Here is a 17,309-nt window from a genome sequence, read left to right on the forward strand (position 1 = left end):
GGGCTCTATGAGGTAGGAGTTTGTGTTATGGATTCCATGAAGAAAGAGTTTGCGTCGGGGTTGGGTTTCCCGAAACGTGAATCCGAGACTTGGAAACCCAAAACCAATAAAACCCGAAACGTCAAACCTGACCCCAATCCGATCATCGTCCCTGTAAACCCACTTAGACTCAACCCATCCCTTCCTTGTCTCCATAAACTTTACCCATTCTCAACCTGTCCCTACCTTGTTCCCTGTCTTGTCTTCGCAGGTCAGGTTTGGGGAAACTTGTCTTGACTCGAAACCTAGCGGATTTATTTTTCCCGCCCCATCCCCGACCCGTAGGGTGAAAGACAAAACCCGAACCCGGGGTTTATTTTCCCGCCCCATCCCCAACCCGTAGGGTGAAAGACGAAACCCGAACCTGGGGTTTCAGGTCAGGTCAGGTTGGGTTCCCCGTGAAACCAGACCTGATACCCACCCCTATGAAAGAGGACCCTTAATTCTGAGGGTTCTCCTATTTTTTGGTAGTTTCACTTGTATTTTTCAACTATACCTTGTTTTATGCTTATTTTGTAATGTCTTCCTTCCCTTGATATTATTGCCCATATAGAAGAAACATCGTGTTGATACACCATCCATTTGGTTTGGGTCCAAAATGGTAATGGACTGCTGAATAGCCATTGTTACACCATCTGCACTTCTGTAGCTTGATATTTTAACTGAATACCAGGTCTGATATCCAGTAATCTTAAAAGGGCTTTTCATTCTCCAGGCTAGGTATACTTACATATTTGATAAGTTATTAAGAAAGTACAAAGGATTTGTTTTTTGATTGTTGTCTTTGTTCTAGTATGCGGTTCTTATTTTGCTTTCTTATCTTTGTGTAGAAACACTGGGAAATCCTTCAAATTGGGGTTGCTCAATATATAAACAGTGAAGTCCGTGGAGTTCCGGCGTTTATGCAGAAGGATTCCAAGCCAATACGTGGATTTGTTCAACGTCTCAAAGGGAAGCAAGGACGCTTCCGGGGTAATTTGTCTGGAAAACGTGTTGAGTTTACTGGGAGAACTGTTATTTCTCCTGATCCAAATTTGAAGATTACGGAGGTCTATCTCTTAAAACTGCAAAATAATCAGTTGGTTTTGGTGATTATCTGAATTATCACTGATTGTGTTTCAAATTATTTTACTTTTATTATTATTTTTTTGTAATTAGGTGGCAATTCCCATTTTGATGGCTCAAGTCTTAACATATCCTGAACGGGTTACACGATACAACATAGAGAAGCTGAGACAATGTGTTCGCAATGGAAAAAATAAGTTTCCAGGAGCAAATTTTGTTTTGCTTCCTGACGGAAATAAGATGTATGTTATAATTTTTATTGCTAATTAAAAGTTTGGTATTTTTTATAATTGACTAAACAATGCAAATATTTTTGCAGCATGTTGAGTTTTGGGGACAGGAAGCGTGTAGCTGATGAGCTTAAAGAAGGTTATGTAGTAGAACGCCATTTGGAAGATGGGGATATTGTACTTTTCAACAGACAGCCGAGTTTGCATCGAATGTCTATCATGTCTCACAGGGTAATCTGAAAGTTAAACATGTTGAGGGTGGGATTCCTGACTGGACATTGCCACATTGCAATGGGTTTCTATTGTGAAGATTTCTTTATGCAATTCCAACCAATAATGGGCCAGTTAATGATTCTGAAGCACCTAGATTAAGTGATGTCAACTTCAAAAACTTGAAAAGATTTTCCTGGCATGAGTTTATTCTCTTGGAATGATTTTCCAGGACTGCCTAACCACCTCTCACCTTACCGAACATGTGAGAGAAATAATCTTAAATATCTTCAAATATCATGTATTACTTATTGTTGCTTTTTATTTTTTTTGGTCTGGAACTTGTAGGCAAGGGTAATGCCTTGGAGAACACTAAGATTCAATGAATCTGTTTGCAATCCATATAATGCTGATTTTGATGGTGATGAGATGAATTTGCATGTCCCTCAAACTGAAGAAGCCCGCACAGAAGCTCTCATGCTGATGGGGGTAAATGAAGTTCAATTTAGCTCTCTTTTTCTGTCTCTCTTGCTTTTGTTTGACTTTCATATAGTGGTGCTTGAGTGCCTGATTTTTTAGAGATGCAAAAGTTTTGTGCTTCTTTTTCATAATGTGCTTAACATTTTACAGGTGCAAAATAATTTATGTACTCCGAAGAATGGTGAGATACTGGTGGCTTCAACTCAAGATTTTTTAACATCATCGTTTCTCATTACAAGGAAGGATACTTTTTATGATCGTGCTACTTTCTCTCTCATGTGTTCATACATGGGGGACAGTATAGAACATATTGATTTGCCTACACCCACCTTGATAAAGGTGCGTTATTTGAGTGAGATGTTGTAGCTCCCTCCAATTTAATCCTACACTTAATTTTGTTTATTTCTCTAAGAGCTGTTCATCAGTAAATGTGATCTCTCAGAAATCATGAGGTCTTTTGTCTGACGTTGATAGCAGCTTTCATAGGTTGTATGACTTGGTTTCTAATGTTTATGCAAGAGAATATACCAGAGGTTCACTGGATTACAAACTCATTTGGAGTTTGTTTCCAGAGCCAACATACTGTGGTTTTCTTCTACTGTGCTAAAGCACAAACATTCCTCTGTCTGCAGTCAGCCATTGTGCAGAAGATTCAGTGCTCAAAGCTTAAAGTCTTCCTATGGTGCTCTTCTACAAGAAGACCATTAGAATAAGGGCATTGTAGACTTCTACCACGTGGAGATTTTATGACTCTAGAAAAAAGTAGATCAGATCCTGATGGATTTATCCTATTAGTGGACAGTTTGAAACTCTGGGACCTGGAAGAAAAATCATTCTGCTTGGGGTGCTTCCTATGGTGCTCTTCTACAGGAAGAGCATTAGAAAAAGGGCATTGTAGACTTCTACCACATGTGGAGGTTTTATGACTCTAGAAAAAAGTAGATCAGATCCTGATGGATTATCCTATTAGTGGACAGTTTGAAACTCTGGGACCTGGAAGAAAAATCATTCTGCTTGGGGTGCTTCCTTGGTATTGAATATTCCTTGGAGGCGCATGTCTACGATGAAGTCTCTCATATTTGTGCAGATAAAGCCATTGACTGGCTGCACACCCACCAATTTGGCAAATTCCTAGCTGACCAGCTTGCTAAACTAGGTGTTTCCCGCCAACTCCTTGTTGTAGAAATTTCTTTTCCTTTGTAATTGCTTTTTGTTTCAGCAATAAAAGCTTCTCACTATTTAAAAAAAAAAGGAAAATCCTTGGAGGCGGAGTTAATGGGCTTTCCATTAAAAATTGAGACTTTTATCTATTTTTGAACTTCTAATTGTGGAAGGCAATTTGATGACAAAGACACAGTTCATTAAAAGCCAAAAGGCAGCAAAATACATTAAGGAGGGGGATCCTTCACAATAAGGGATTGGAGGGGAACCCCCTTCGTAGCAATGAGTCAGATAACCCATTACCAGATCTAGACACATGAACCAAGAGATTACAACATCAGAAGACAAGACCTGAATTTCATAAACACGTGACCTATGGAGCCATGGAGGAGTTTTCTTGCCCCAACCAACTGATGATGTAGCTGGAGTTGACTTGCAACCTCCTTTGGAAGTGGAAAGGGAAAATTCTCAGCCCACAAAGTCCATGCAGCTTGGCAGAATTAGAATCAGAAATATCCAAAGGGCCAGCATAAGTGGTGAGCACCTCCCCTGCGAAATTCCGGAAGACTCCCGCAAATTCCGACTGTCCAAGGTTGCCAAATTAGGAGTCATCGAAGTTCAATTTAATAGTTCCCACAGCAGGTTGTTGCCAAACGGTAGGAGGAACCGAGTGCTTGCCCCCAGTAAAACTAGGGACGAACTTCCAGCAATGGCGAAGAGAGTCCCCCACTTCCTCAAACTCGTCCAAGGTCCACAGCTAAGATAAGATCTGGTAGAAGGTAATCTTAGTAACAGGCTCCAGGGTAGAAGCAGCTTGATTAAAGACCATTTGGTTCTGCTCCTTCCAAAATTTGTAAGGAATGAAGGCTAAGCATGCTTTCATCATGATTTTGCCAAGCATTGGCATGGAGAGGGTAGAAGCAATGGAAATAAGCCCATGAAAGGACAGGTATGCAGAGAGAAAGTTCAAAGAGGTTAAAGAAGAAATTCCACACGCCCCAAGAAAATGGGCAATGCAGGAGCATATAAATATATATATTTGAGAAAGCAATGCAGGAGCATATGGTCAATACTTTCATCAAACATGCCACAGAAGGGACAGGAGGTACTGGCCAAAATACATCCCCTTTTAATAAGATTGTCTCTGGTTAATATTTTCCCTTACTCCAAATGAAGAACTTACACTTTGGAGGCCCAGAGAGGGTCCAGGCAGAGGAGGCCAAAGAAGGAAAAAGAGGAGTACCATCAACAAGCTTCTCATAGCAGGAAACCACAGTAAAGGTGATGTCAACTGAGGGGCACCACACCATCTTATCAGATTGGGATGGCAGAAGGTAAACTTGGCCAAGGTCTTTAATCAGGTTACAGATGTTAATGGCTTCAGTTTCATTGAAGACCTGTCTGAAGTGGATGCTCCGATTAATCTCACTAAAGTTGTCATGCAGAAGGATATCCAACAGGTAAGCTCCATGATGTCTGGGAATGCAATAAAGCTGGGGAAATAAGACTTTGAGAGGGGCATCCAGAATCCATGGGTCATTTCAGAATCAAATCTTTCCTCTTCTCACTCTAATAGGACTTTGAAGGCAACCTGGCGACATGTATTACTTTCCTCTGTACATTCCTCCTTGGAGACTCCTCAGATTCTTTGTTGAAATTCAAGACATAAGAAACTCATCTTTGTCATGTACACTCCAGAAACTTGCAGACCAATTGCTGATCTATGGATTGAAGTCACCATTGGTTTCTTGTTGTAGGGTGATACTTCATTCTTACTGTTGCAAAGCCTTTTAGCCCAACACCGTGGGGCGTTCTTGTATTTAATATTTGGGAATGTTATTGTGTGTTTTTCTCATCTCTTGCTCATTGAAACACCATATTCTAAAAGAAAATGAGTTCTTTCCTATTTATTTTTATAGTTTTCAAAATCAGTAGCTGAATATCTGCAACATTGTTAGTTATCACTATTCATTGGAACAATGTAATATATTTTATCTTGCATCTGGATTCTGTCTCTGCCAGTGTTATTTTGCCTCATTGATTTGAACAATGTAATTTATTTTATCTTGCATCTGGATTCTACCTGAGACAGTGTTGTTTTGCCAAAGGCAACTTCATTTTGCAAAGGGTGGAACAGAATTATGTAATTGATGTTACCTTCATTCTGCAGCCACTGGAGCTTTGGACTGGAAAGCAATTGTTTAGTGTTCTGATTCGCCCTTCTGCAAATATGAGGGTATACCTGAATCTTACTGTAATGGAGAAAAACTATAGCAAGGTTGGAGAAACAATGTGCCCAAAGGACGGGTTTGTCTATTTTCGTAATAGTGAACTTATATCTGGGCAACTTGGGAAGGCAACTCTAGGTCTGCAGTTTCTCTCTTTTTCATACCTTAAGAAACTATTCTTCATGTCCGTTCTCCTCTTCCAATGAAAAAAATACTTCATCGCATATTTCTTTATCTTAGTCAAAACAGAAAAGCTATGGTATTTCTGTAACTCTTTTGACCATTTATTCAAATATTTGTATCTGGAAATCAAATCTTAAAGTGCCATAAAAGTATCTTCCATTAGCTTACTCATGTTGGTGTTGTTTCTTGGCTCTAGGAAATGGCAATAAGGATGGACTCTTTTCTGTTCTTCTTAGAGACTACAGCAACCATGCTGCTGCGGCTTGTATGAACCGTCTAGCCAAGTTAAGGTAATTTTAGACTGTTTTGCCTAATAAAAGGTCAAGCAAATCTATGGCATGGTTGGTGTGAACTTTGCATTTTTTTTGTGTGGTTTGTTTGAATTATTCATATTAAAGTTGGGTTTAGGTCCATCCCAAAATGACTAGCTGAATGTAAGAGGTGGACCCCATGTATAAGTATCTGCTTTTTGATGGCATATTAAAGTTGGGTCCAGGTCTATCTCAGAATAACTAAGTTAGAGGTTTTTTCCCAAGTAGGTCTATATGAGATTATTTCTGACATTTTTTTTTTGTTTGAAATGGGTGTGCTTTATTAAGCAAAGGGGGAACAACCAAACAATTAATAATAAGTTATTTGAAAATGCTAAAAGCACGATGCAAGAGCTTTCTTCATCACATCAAGTTTAATTAAATGTATCAATCCACTGTTGTGTTTCACCTCCAACTTGTTTTGTTATCTCTTTTATGGTGGTCTTTCTGCTATTTTGGAAATGACAATTTATTTATAGTTGACTTCTGTTGGCTTTGAGACTAAGTAGCTTCTTTTACATTTACCCACCAAATGTTTGTGGACTTTTGTCATTCTTGGTTTGTCTCTGCCTCCTGTCTAAAGGGGAAGTGAAGAGGGTGTGTCACATAGAATAAATGCTGGATGGCTGGATTGGAAATTGGTTTGTGAGAATGCTATGTATAGGTCCATGCTTAAAGAGTGAAGGTGAAGTTTTTGAAGATGGCTTGCTGTAACAACCATGCTTTATTTATTTTTGAAAAAGAAAAAAAAACAAGCTTTGTATGGACCGAGTGTCTGTTAACAACAGTATATTTTAGAAAAGCTGATAGGACTTCCTGTATATTCTTTTAGTTTTCTTTTCTGGCAAAAAAAAGTGTTTTGAATGATGATATTGTGCAATGTACTGTGTGTTTGACTGTTACTTGCTTTATTTCCTTGGAAGTGTTCTTGGATATGGTGAAGAGAAGTATTTTCTGTTTCAGTTTATTCAGAAAAATAAAAATCTTGGTTTTTTTTATCATGTTGATGACACACGCAGACTACACCCCATAACCACTTTAAGACTTGAACTCAAGATCTCAAACTGCTCATAAGGCCATTGTGCTAAAAGTCCAATCCTCAACAAAAAGAACACTTTAGGAATTGGGAACTGTTACTGAACAGCCAGATCACTATGTATTTTTCTTTCTTCTTTTGCTTTTTTTCTCTATAAACTATTTTGAAAATGGGTTGTTGTCTATCACTCATGTTTTTTTTTTCCGCTTCCAGTGCTAGGTGGATTGGAAACCATGGGTTTTCAATTGGCATAGATGATGTCCAACCTAGAGAAGGTCTTAATCAGCAGAAAAAGCAAAGCATTGAGGCTGGATATAAAGATTGTGATGATCTGATTTGTTTGTATAATAAAGGTCAGCTCAGTCTTCAACCTGGTTGCAATGCTGCTCAAACCTTAGAGGCTAAAATAACTGGTGTGTTGAATAGTGTTCGAGAGACTACTGCAAAAGTATGTGCTTTTTTACATCCATTTATATTCCATTTGTTCATTATGTTCTCAAGAAAGCTTTCAAGTATTTTGGACGTAACCCTCTCTCTCTCTCTCTCTCTCTCTCTGTCAGGTTTGCATGGAAGAATTGCACTGGAGGAACAGTCCTTTGATAATGTCCCAGTGTGGTTCCAAAGGTTCTCCTATTAATATCAGTCAGATGATTGCGTGTGTTGGACAACAATCAGTTGGTGGGCGTCGTGCCCCTAATGGATTTATAGATCGAAGTCTTCCTCATTTCCCAAGAAATTCAAAAACACCAGCTGTAAGTTTTACATTATATGTATCTATTATTCACTGAAGTGTCATTTCTGTATGACACTGGCTGAGGTCCAAGATGAGATATTTCATTTTTTGCAGGCTAAAGGTTTTGTGGCTAACTCTTTCTATACTGGACTGAGTGCAACTGAGTTTTTCTTCCACACAATGGGGGGGCGTGAAGGTCTTGTTGACACTGCGGTAGAACATCTTTATTGTGTTTGTTCTTGATCTAAATTTAATAATGCTTGTTTGGGTGATTTCATCTTGAAGTGGTACTTCTTTGAGTCAAAGTGCTGATAGTTGAAGATGCTTGGGTACTGGCTGAGAGAAACTCAGAAGTTTTGTCTTTCTGGCACATTTTTAGTAGAACTAATAGTTGCACATTTGAATTATTTTATGTTTTAAGCGCTGCAGGTGAAAACGGCTGAGACTGGGTATATGTCCCGTAGACTAATGAAGGCCTTGGAGGACCTATCTGTTCACTATGATGGGACAGTTCGCAATGCTAGCGGGGGGATTGTTCAACTTCTTTATGGAGATGATGGCATGGATCCGGCACAAATGGAAGGAAAGGGTAGCATGCCTTTGAATTTGCATCGGTTGTATATGAAAATTAAGGTGGGTATATATCAAAATCTTGCAATCCTGTATGATGTCCATTTGTCTTCTGTGACAAGTAAATCAAGGCACTTATTATTAGCTCAAATGCTAGGCTACATGTCCGGCTACAAGTTCATCAACCTACTTGTGCCCTTCAGAAATTGAACAAATTGTAGATCAGAGGCTGTCAAAACATGATACGACTCCTGAGGGGGGTTGCTCTTCTGCCTTTAAAAAGCTGCTGTTGGATTTTCTTCATGAGCGTGTTACAGCATTAAGGAGCAATAGGAGGATACTTGAACTAGATGAAGACTGTATTGGAGATAAAGATTGTGATGTATTGGAAATCGTTTCAGCTAACATATCGGGTATCACTTCCCGACAATTGCAGGTAATACGAAGAAGTCTGTCTTTTTAACTGTATTCTATTGTTGCTGCATTTTTAGAGAGTATTTGTAGTAGAGACATTTTAGGTTTAGCAGATGCTACGTTTTCTGTGACTTCACCTTCTCTCTCTAATGTTGGAAGAAACTAAGAGAGGGGGTGCAGAGGCGTCACTGTCCTCCACCTCCCATCTAGCAAGAGAGGGAAGGGCAGAGTTGCCCTCCACCTAACTTTTCCGCTTGGCAGGCGAACTCTGCTGCACAGAAATGGGAGGGGGGCTGCCTCCTCCCCCCCCTCCTCTCTTTATTCACTTGATAGAGAGAGGAAGGGAGGAGGAGGCTGCCTTCCTGTCTTTTTTAGTGTATGTAGGATGGAGAAGGCCATCGGCCCATATAAACCCTTGTTTTCTATTTAAAAGTAGGGCATCTTGATCACCAATTATTGTTATCTTTTGCAGTTTAAGCTGTTATGGTTTTCCTGTTTTATTCAACTAACTTTTTCATCTTTCACAAAAAAAAAAAAGAAGAGAAAAACTAACAAGGAAGTAGAGTCTTGGCTGATGAGGGAGTGGAATGTAACAATATTTCCTGTTGTCCTACTCACTTTCTTGGATATGGTTTATCCTTTCTATGGTACTCTTCAAAGAAAACAATGATAGATACTCTTTATTGTGTTGTAGCTAGTTAGTATGAATCAATTTACCTTGTTTCGTAACGGTAAAGGGGAGCCTATCGTTTTCAAAGAAATACTGGAGCCTATTGACTTAAAGAATCAATTTCTCTTAGTCATTCTTTGATTTGAATTCTAAATCATTACTTCAATAATTTATATTGCTTGCATTCTCTTGTTTTGTTCAGTATTTCTTTAAATTTGTTCCTCTCAATATCTAATTCACTCTTGTGGTGATTCATTCTTTCCTGACATCTAACTATCTCATCAAAGCTGTGACTGATCTTGCCATTCAGGTTTTTATGGAAACTTGCATTTCCCGTTATCATTTGAAAAGAATAGAAGGTGGAGCAGCAATTGGAGCCATTGGAGCGCAGAGTATTGGAGAACCTGGAACACAGATGACCCTGAAAACTTTCCATTTTGCTGGTGTTGCTAGTATGAGTATCCTTCCATTTGTTAAATCCAGGATGCTTGTTAAATAATTATTAAATTTGATTTATTTATGTTTTGTCTATGAGTATCCTAAAGGTTTCAAAGCAATTCCTTAAGTGAGTTTCAGATGTCACGCTCGGAGTTCCTCGCATTAAGGAAATTATAAATGCTTCTAAAAAGATAAGCACACCTATTATTACTGCAACACTTGCTTGTGATAATGATGTGAAATCTGCACGACTTGTTAAAGGTTGCATTGAAAAAACTGTGCTGGGAGAGGTAATTCTTTTATTCATTCACTAAGTGTAACGAGTGTCTTTACTATTTCATAATGTATGAACACATCAAATAATCTTCAGACAACAAAATTTGTTAGCTTTTTATTTCACTAAGACAAGTTTTCCTGAAATAAGAAACTAGGCTTTCACTGTTAAGTGAGGAGCCCTACTGAATGTGTGATGGAGCAAGCAATATTTGATAATGCTACCTGTTGTGAATCACAAGAAGTGTCTGAAAAATAGAAATTGAGTGAGGCAGTGATTGCATTGTCTCAGGACTGACATGGAGCTCCAAAATTAACTTGGTTGGAAGTGTGAGCAAATGCTTGAAAGAAAGGTACCTTAATGATAGAGTGAGATATGTATATAGGAGAATTGAGGAAGATGTTGTAGTTGGCCTCAGCATATATGGGATAAAGCCATAGGGGATGGTAACAATAATGATGCATCCGATTGATGACTGGCACGTTCTTCAGATTCGACGGTCTTGCCCGAGGAGCAGGCTTGGAGCAGCACCTACTTCTTCATTCCAATCTGGGAAGACTACTTTCTCCTTGGATGTCCATCCGATCTGGTTCAGTAATTCGTATGACTGCTGCTACTGGAGATAAACTGTCCTTCATTTTCATTCCACTTAACTCTGGTCCTGCTTTCATCTATCAATTCCTTGCTACCATAGCTACCTCCGGGGGCTATTTCTATATAAGGGTATCAATGAATGCAAGGTCACCCAATACCGAGACGGAATTATTCTGGCTCAAATCTATATTCCTGAGCTCGCTAGCAATGAAAGTTCATCCCACACTATCCCCCTCCCCAACCAACCACTTAGGCCAATCATTTTTCGAAGTTTCCGCAAACCTCTGAACACCCACCTCCTAAAAACAACCAATACTCTACAAACCACCAAGCCACCCTGACAGTAGAAACTCCTCCCACCTCGACTACAGCCCCCAACACTGAACCTTCACTTTCTTTTGCTCCTAGTGCAATCACCCTGGATCCTCAACTCTTATCTATAGGTACTGAGATGTTCTCCAAATCTTTGGTGTTGGCGACCCACCTATATGTTGATGCAACCCCAATCTCCATCTGGTTTGCTGCCTCCATCAAGCTAGATTATCTCCTTGCATTCTCCTTCCTTAGACACAAGGACTAACTTTTCCACTTCATGACTATTGAGGATAAAGACTCTGCTCTCTGCCTCCCCCCTGCCGCTGATCATGGTATCAAATCGATTTGCAACTGGGAATCCCCTCCCTCACCAGAAACCTGGGCCAATGGATCTCCATTCGGGGTCTCCTGACTGAGCTCTGGCAAGAGCAAGTGTTCACTGAAATCGCCACCAAGTTTGGCTCCCTTATTCGACTGGCTGATAACGCCTCGACGATGTCCCAGCTTGATGTTGCTGAACTCTTCATCATCCCACACATTATCTGGCATGAACCTGTTCGCTTCAAGATTCATGTTGGAGAAATTTTCCTCTGGATCTTTGTTGATTTCCTGCAACTGTCTACTGGAGTCACTAGTAGCCCTGGATGTTGCTCCCTTCTGGTGAGCACCGTGGGCCACCCCGGCCCGGAACTGAGTCATGCCACACCAGCAATCTGACTTAGTCCGTCAACTGATTTCCAGCAGTCACTCTCCAGGAAACTCCGCTATGGCATTCTCAAATTTGAATTCTTTTGGGTTGTTATGTACCCCAAACCGTACGATTGTGATGGCTAAATCAATCTGTATCTCTGACCAATTTGAGAAAGTCACCTGATATCTGCTTTTCAACTTCTGACCAATCCACTTTACCTTTTCCCAACCCTGACCACGTCTCGCACCCCAAGACTGTGCCTTCAGCTTTTCAGCCAACACCTAACAACTTGTCAAACGCCTCCAAGTCAACTTTCTCCACCAATGAAATTCCCCCTGAACATTTGTGTTGTCCCTCCTAGAACAACCCACCCGAAACCGACCACTCCCCTGAGGATCCTTCTTTCAACACATGTCAAAATAACAGACCTTTGCCATTATTTGCTTCCCTCCATCCAGCTATCCTAGTCACTAGGTATGCCTTGCCTTCTCCACCACCATCTCCACCCCCTCAGTCCTCAGACCTACCACAAAACCAGTCTAGCCATCTCTCTGATTCAGATTACGAATCCTCCTTCAGCTCCTCCTGGCCAGCTAGTGACTCTGAATCTAGTGTCTCATCCCCACACCCCCTAAGTGAGACCCCCTTGAATTCAAATCCCAGCCTACAATCTGCGAACCCAGCTGGTCTTCCCTTTCTCATGGCTCATGTGGACCTCCATTCTTCGCTGTGTCGGTTTACAATTTTGTTTGCCTGCAGGTCTAATTGTAGTCAGTCGAATGTTCCTTGGTATTGCTCTTCTTGGGATGGGGAAGTTGATTCTTTTTGCTTGTACCGCTTTCATCCCTTGGAGTCTTTGGGATGAGCAAAATCACAGAAGTTTCAATGCCAAATTTGAATCTCCGGAGAGAGATGCCGATAGCATTTTAGGGCATATTTCCTCTTGGCTGCTTATCAAGAAGGCCTTCTTTTTTTTGGGATCTTCTATTCGGGATAATTGGCACTGCCTGGCTTGTTTGCATACTCACTCAAGGCCCTCCACAGTCATGGAGTGGTTCTTGCCTCGACCCAGGTTCCTCAAGCTTAATTTTAATGGTTCTTTGCTCGGTAATCCCGGGATAGCCGATTATGGTGGGGTTATTAATCTCTGGCAATCAACTTATTTCCTGTGCTGGTCTGTTGGGTATTTCGGATTCGACAACTATTGAGCTTCAAGGCCTCCTCAACGGGTTTCACATCTTTTGCGACCACTGTAGGGGCCCTCTTTTCATTGAAGGGGATTCCAAGGTGGTGATTGGTTGGTGTGCTCATGCTTCCAGTGCCATTGGGATGTTTTCTTTGAAATTATGGATATTGTTTTATACTTTGATTGTATTTAGACTCACATTCCAAGATCCACCAATTTTGTTGGTGATGTTCTTGCTAAGCAGGGAGCTATCCTCCAATTCCTTGTTGTTAGGGATTTACTCCCTTGATTTTTGTTTTCCTCTTTCTTTCTTTTAATAAAATCATCATTTAAAAAAAAAAAAAAAAAAGAACTTCCTGGCGAATCAAGCAATTCACCGACTCAATATCCTACTGATCCCTACACTGGTCGACTAATCTTTCCCCCTGCTAGCGAGAATTCACATCGGTTGGTGATTGCCCTTCAATTGGAGCATCATAAGTTTGATGATGAAACATGGAATCAGATGATGCGTCTAGCCGAAATAATAGGAGTTGTCTACTAGGGTCAACTTCCAGGAGTGACACAAAATTCTAAACAAAAAAAAGAAGAATGATCTTGTTCTCTTTGAATGCTTGTGGAATTGGATCTCTTCAAAAGTGCGCAACTATTCGAGACCTCCTCTCTTCATCCAAACCTTCCATTATCTTTATTCAAGAGACTAAGACCCATCTATGGATGATCAGTGTTATGGTCCCTAGTCATGGTTTGAGTAACTCGGCGTGGGATTTGTGAATCCAGCACTGTAAGAGAGCAGCTTCTCTCGGTAAGGAAGGAGAAAGAGTCTTTCTTTGTTTGGATCTTGGATAGGAGGAAAGCTGCCTCCTTTGAGAGACTATGCTGCTGTTTTGGGTAAGGGCAGAGAGCCCTTATTGCTGCTGCTCGGATAGGAGGGGCAAGGATCCCTTTTTGCTCACGGAAAAGAGGGTTTGGAACCCTCTTGGCTACTGCTCGTGTTAGGGGCTGAAAAGCCTCTAACTTGGATAGCCTTTGGATCAGGGATTAGGGGTTCCTGACATTCTTCTTGCTGGTCTTGAGGCTGAGATAAACTATTACTGGTGCTGCTCGTGATAAGGGGATTGAGAGACCTCAAACCTAGCTCAGAAAGGAGGATAGAGTCCCTCTATGGCTGCTGGTGATGGAGGGGAGGCTTAAGCCTCTGTTTGAACTCATAAAAGGGGCAGAAACTCCCCTCTCTTCTTCGGTATAGATCAATGGAAAACAGCAATGACAATTGGAGAGAAAGATATTCAGATTCAAGAGGGAACCTGGACCTAGAGCTCATCAAGGAGACCTCCAAACCCTAGAGCTCGTCAAGGAGAACTCCAAACCTTGTTTAACCTAATTCAAGACTTGCCTTTTTTCTCATTCCGTTACCCTCTAAGTAGGCTTGACGTCCACCCTAGTTTTAGGGTTAAATATTATAATTCTGCCCCTATGATAATTTAACTTAATTAATGCATAAAAAACGAATTAAAAACAATATGGAAAGAAAGCTACTAACTCTATAACTCAATGTGCCTCCGTTGTATGACTCGGTTAGCTATTGAGTCCTCAACATCTGCCTCCCCTTGGAGAACGAGCTTGTCTTCAAGCTCGTAAGCTGGGTAGACCTGTCCGAAGGTGTCCAACTATTCTCATGTCGCTGCTTCTGGTTCTGTAGCGGTCCACTGGACTAGAATCTCCCACTTGTCATTGACCAAACGGGTGCATAACACCGCGTCTGGTGTAAGAATGACGTGTCCGTTGTCCACTGGAGGAAAGAATGGAGTGGATGTGGCAGTGATCCCATATATGGTTTCAGGAGGGATACGTGAAACACGTCATGGAGCTTGGAGGTGGCTGGAAGTTGTAGTTGATAGGCCACTGATCCCACGCGTTGAATAATGAAGAAAGTACTTGGGTGAGAGCTTCTGGCGTGGTGGTCCGGCAATGGACTGCTGTCGGTACGGTTGGAGGTGTAACCAAACATAGTCCCCTACCTCGTATGAGATGTCTCGGTGTCCCTTGTCATAGAAATCTTTCATGCGAACCTGAGCTCGCCGTAGGCGTTCTATAATATTTTGTAATACCTGGTCGCGATTCATGAGTGTCTGATCAATGGCGTCCACGCGGGTGGACCCTGGAGTATAAGAGAGTAGCCTAGGGGGATCCCTGCCATAGAGAACCTTGAACGAAGTGGATTGCAAGGCGGAGTGGAATGAAGTGTTGTAACAGTATTCAGCCCACGGTAGCCACTGAACCCAGTGTTTCGGACGATTGCCCACAAGGCACCTTAGATACATTTCGATGGTGCGGTTAACCACTTTGGTTTGGCCATCTGTCTGGGGATGATATGAGGAGGAAAATTTCAACTTCGTGCAGCTCAGACGAAAAAGTTCCCGCCAGAAAGTGTTGGTAAATACCGCATCCCGATCACTGATAGTAGATTCTGGAATGCCATATAAGCGGACTATACTCTCAAGGAAGGTCCGTGCCACTCGTGATGCTGTATATGGATGAGCCATAGGAATAAAATGTGCATACTTGGAGAACCGATCGACCACCACAAATAATACTGATTTGTTGGCTGACTGTGGAAGACCCTCGACAAAGTCCATCGAAATATCGGCCCAGACTTGTGTAGGGAGTGCGAGAGGTTGTAGAAGACTTGCTGGACTTAAGTAGTCGGCTTTGTTGCGTTGACATACCTGACATGCTGAGACATATGTCGCTATGGTGGTCTTCATGGCTTGCCAATAAAAATCTGCTCGAATGCGCTGCAAAGTTTTCTGGATGCCTTCATGTGTGCTGTCATGGTAGGCAGAGAGGATGGCTGGAATCAACTCAGAAGTGTGTGGTAGATAAATCCGCCGTTTGTAGCAAATAAGGGAATCCTGGATGGACCACTTAGAATCCATTGTCCCCTCTGTAACTTTTCTGTTTAGCTTCTGTAGGACAGGAAGAGTGGCATGGGCCTCTCTCACCAAGTCCAAGTCTAAGATGAGGAAACGAGGCTGACTGATCGCATATATGAGCTGCTGGTGTTCAAAACGCCGTGACAAGGCATCTGCTGCCTTGTTTAACCTGCCTGAACGATACTCGACTGAAAAATCAAATCCCATCAACTTACTGATCTAGTGCTGCTGTGGTGAAGTCGTGAGGCGCTGTTCAAGTAAGAATTTAAGGTTGTAATGATCAGTACGGATGAAACTAGGCGTCTCTCTCCAACATCTTGTTGTGGAAGGAGGCCCTGTTTAACAAGGTATTGTAATCTCTCTTTTTCTTTTAATACAGCTTACACATCTTATTTCAAAAAAATAAAAATGATCAGTACGGATGAGAAAGGCATGACCCCATAAGTAAGGATGCTAGTGTTGGACCGCTTTGGCCAACCTGATTAATTCTCTTTCATACGCTGCCAATTTGTGATGCCGTGTAGCCAACTGCTTGCTTAAATATGCAATGGTGTGTGACTGCTACTGTAAGACGGCCCCAATGCCCCCACCGGATGCGTCACACTTAACCACAAATAAGTCCTCAAAATTGGGAAGTTGAAGGACTGGTGTGGAGGCGAGAGCTAGTTTGAGGGCCTCAAAGGACTATGTGGCCTCAACATTCCAAATAAAGGAATTCTTCTTGAGGAGACTAGTCAATGGTGTTGCTAAGGGTTCGTAATTCTTAATGAATTTACGATAGTATCCGGCTAGGCCCAAAAATCCTCTCAAAGTGGAGCAAGACTGAGGCCATGGCCAATCATGAATTACCTAAATCTTCTCGGGATCAACAGTGACCCCCGCATGTGATATAATATAGCCGAGATATGCTACATGTGATTCCGCAAAAGAGCATTTGAATTTCTTCAAATAGAGCTGGTGGGCTTGTAACAATTCAAAAACTATCCGTAAATGCGCTAAATGTTCCTCCCTAAACTTGCTGTATAGGAGTATATCATAAAAAAAAACAAGTACAAATTTTCGAAGATAGTTACGAAATACCTCATTCATCAGTACTTGAAAAGTGGATGGTGCGTTTGATAACCCAAACAGCATGACCACAAACTCAAAATGGCCGTGATGTGTGCGGAAAGCCGTCTTCTCAATGTCGGAGGGGTGCATACGAAGCTGATGATATCCAGAGTGTAAATCCAGTTTAGTGAAGACCCACGAACCATGTAATTCATCTAGGAACTCCTCCACTACCGGAATAGGGAACTTATCCTTCACGGTCTGAGCATTTAACTCCCTATAATCGATACAAAATCGCCATGTACCATCATGTTTCTTCACGAGCAAGACGAGTGAAGAGAAGAGGGATCGACTGCTGCGAATAAGGCCCTGTTGTAACATGGCCTGGCACTGTCGCTCGATTTCAGCCTTATGTAGGTGAGGATACCGGTACGACCGAACTACCACTACATCAGAACCTGGTTTTAAACAGATCCTATGGTCACAATGTCTCAA

General features: G+C 41.5%; 1 protein-coding gene and 1 long non-coding RNA gene across 2 annotated transcripts in view; both read left to right on the plus strand.

Moving 5' to 3' along the window:
* LOC137966495 (DNA-directed RNA polymerase III subunit 1) overlaps window positions 1-17,309 on the plus strand; it is a 54,039-nt gene that overhangs the window by 20,884 nt on the left and 15,846 nt on the right. The window contains exons 8-21 of the mRNA XM_068813132.1: window positions 870-1,088; window positions 1,198-1,346; window positions 1,424-1,565; window positions 1,893-2,033; window positions 2,175-2,363; window positions 5,356-5,551; window positions 5,793-5,886; window positions 7,157-7,391; window positions 7,504-7,695; window positions 7,791-7,889; window positions 8,106-8,309; window positions 8,404-8,682; window positions 9,641-9,788; window positions 9,907-10,058. Coding sequence (XP_068669233.1) covers window positions 870-1,088; window positions 1,198-1,346; window positions 1,424-1,565; window positions 1,893-2,033; window positions 2,175-2,363; window positions 5,356-5,551; window positions 5,793-5,886; window positions 7,157-7,391; window positions 7,504-7,695; window positions 7,791-7,889; window positions 8,106-8,309; window positions 8,404-8,682; window positions 9,641-9,788; window positions 9,907-10,058 — 2,439 coding nt within the window. The remainder of the gene's footprint in view (window positions 1-869; window positions 1,089-1,197; window positions 1,347-1,423; window positions 1,566-1,892; window positions 2,034-2,174; window positions 2,364-5,355; window positions 5,552-5,792; window positions 5,887-7,156; window positions 7,392-7,503; window positions 7,696-7,790; window positions 7,890-8,105; window positions 8,310-8,403; window positions 8,683-9,640; window positions 9,789-9,906; window positions 10,059-17,309) is intronic.
* Window positions 4,265-4,857, plus strand: LOC137966696 (uncharacterized). Its single transcript, XR_011116234.1, has 3 exons — window positions 4,265-4,290; window positions 4,384-4,519; window positions 4,631-4,857. It is a non-coding gene; the product is annotated as an uncharacterized lncRNA (long non-coding RNA).

The sequence above is a fragment of the Aristolochia californica genome, unplaced genomic scaffold (genome assembly GCF_029961685.1).
Source record: "Aristolochia californica isolate CCGP_79_NKW_82.1479 unplaced genomic scaffold, dmAriCali1.0.hap1 SCAF_5, whole genome shotgun sequence".
NCBI classification, from domain to species: domain Eukaryota; kingdom Viridiplantae; phylum Streptophyta; class Magnoliopsida; order Piperales; family Aristolochiaceae; genus Aristolochia; species Aristolochia californica.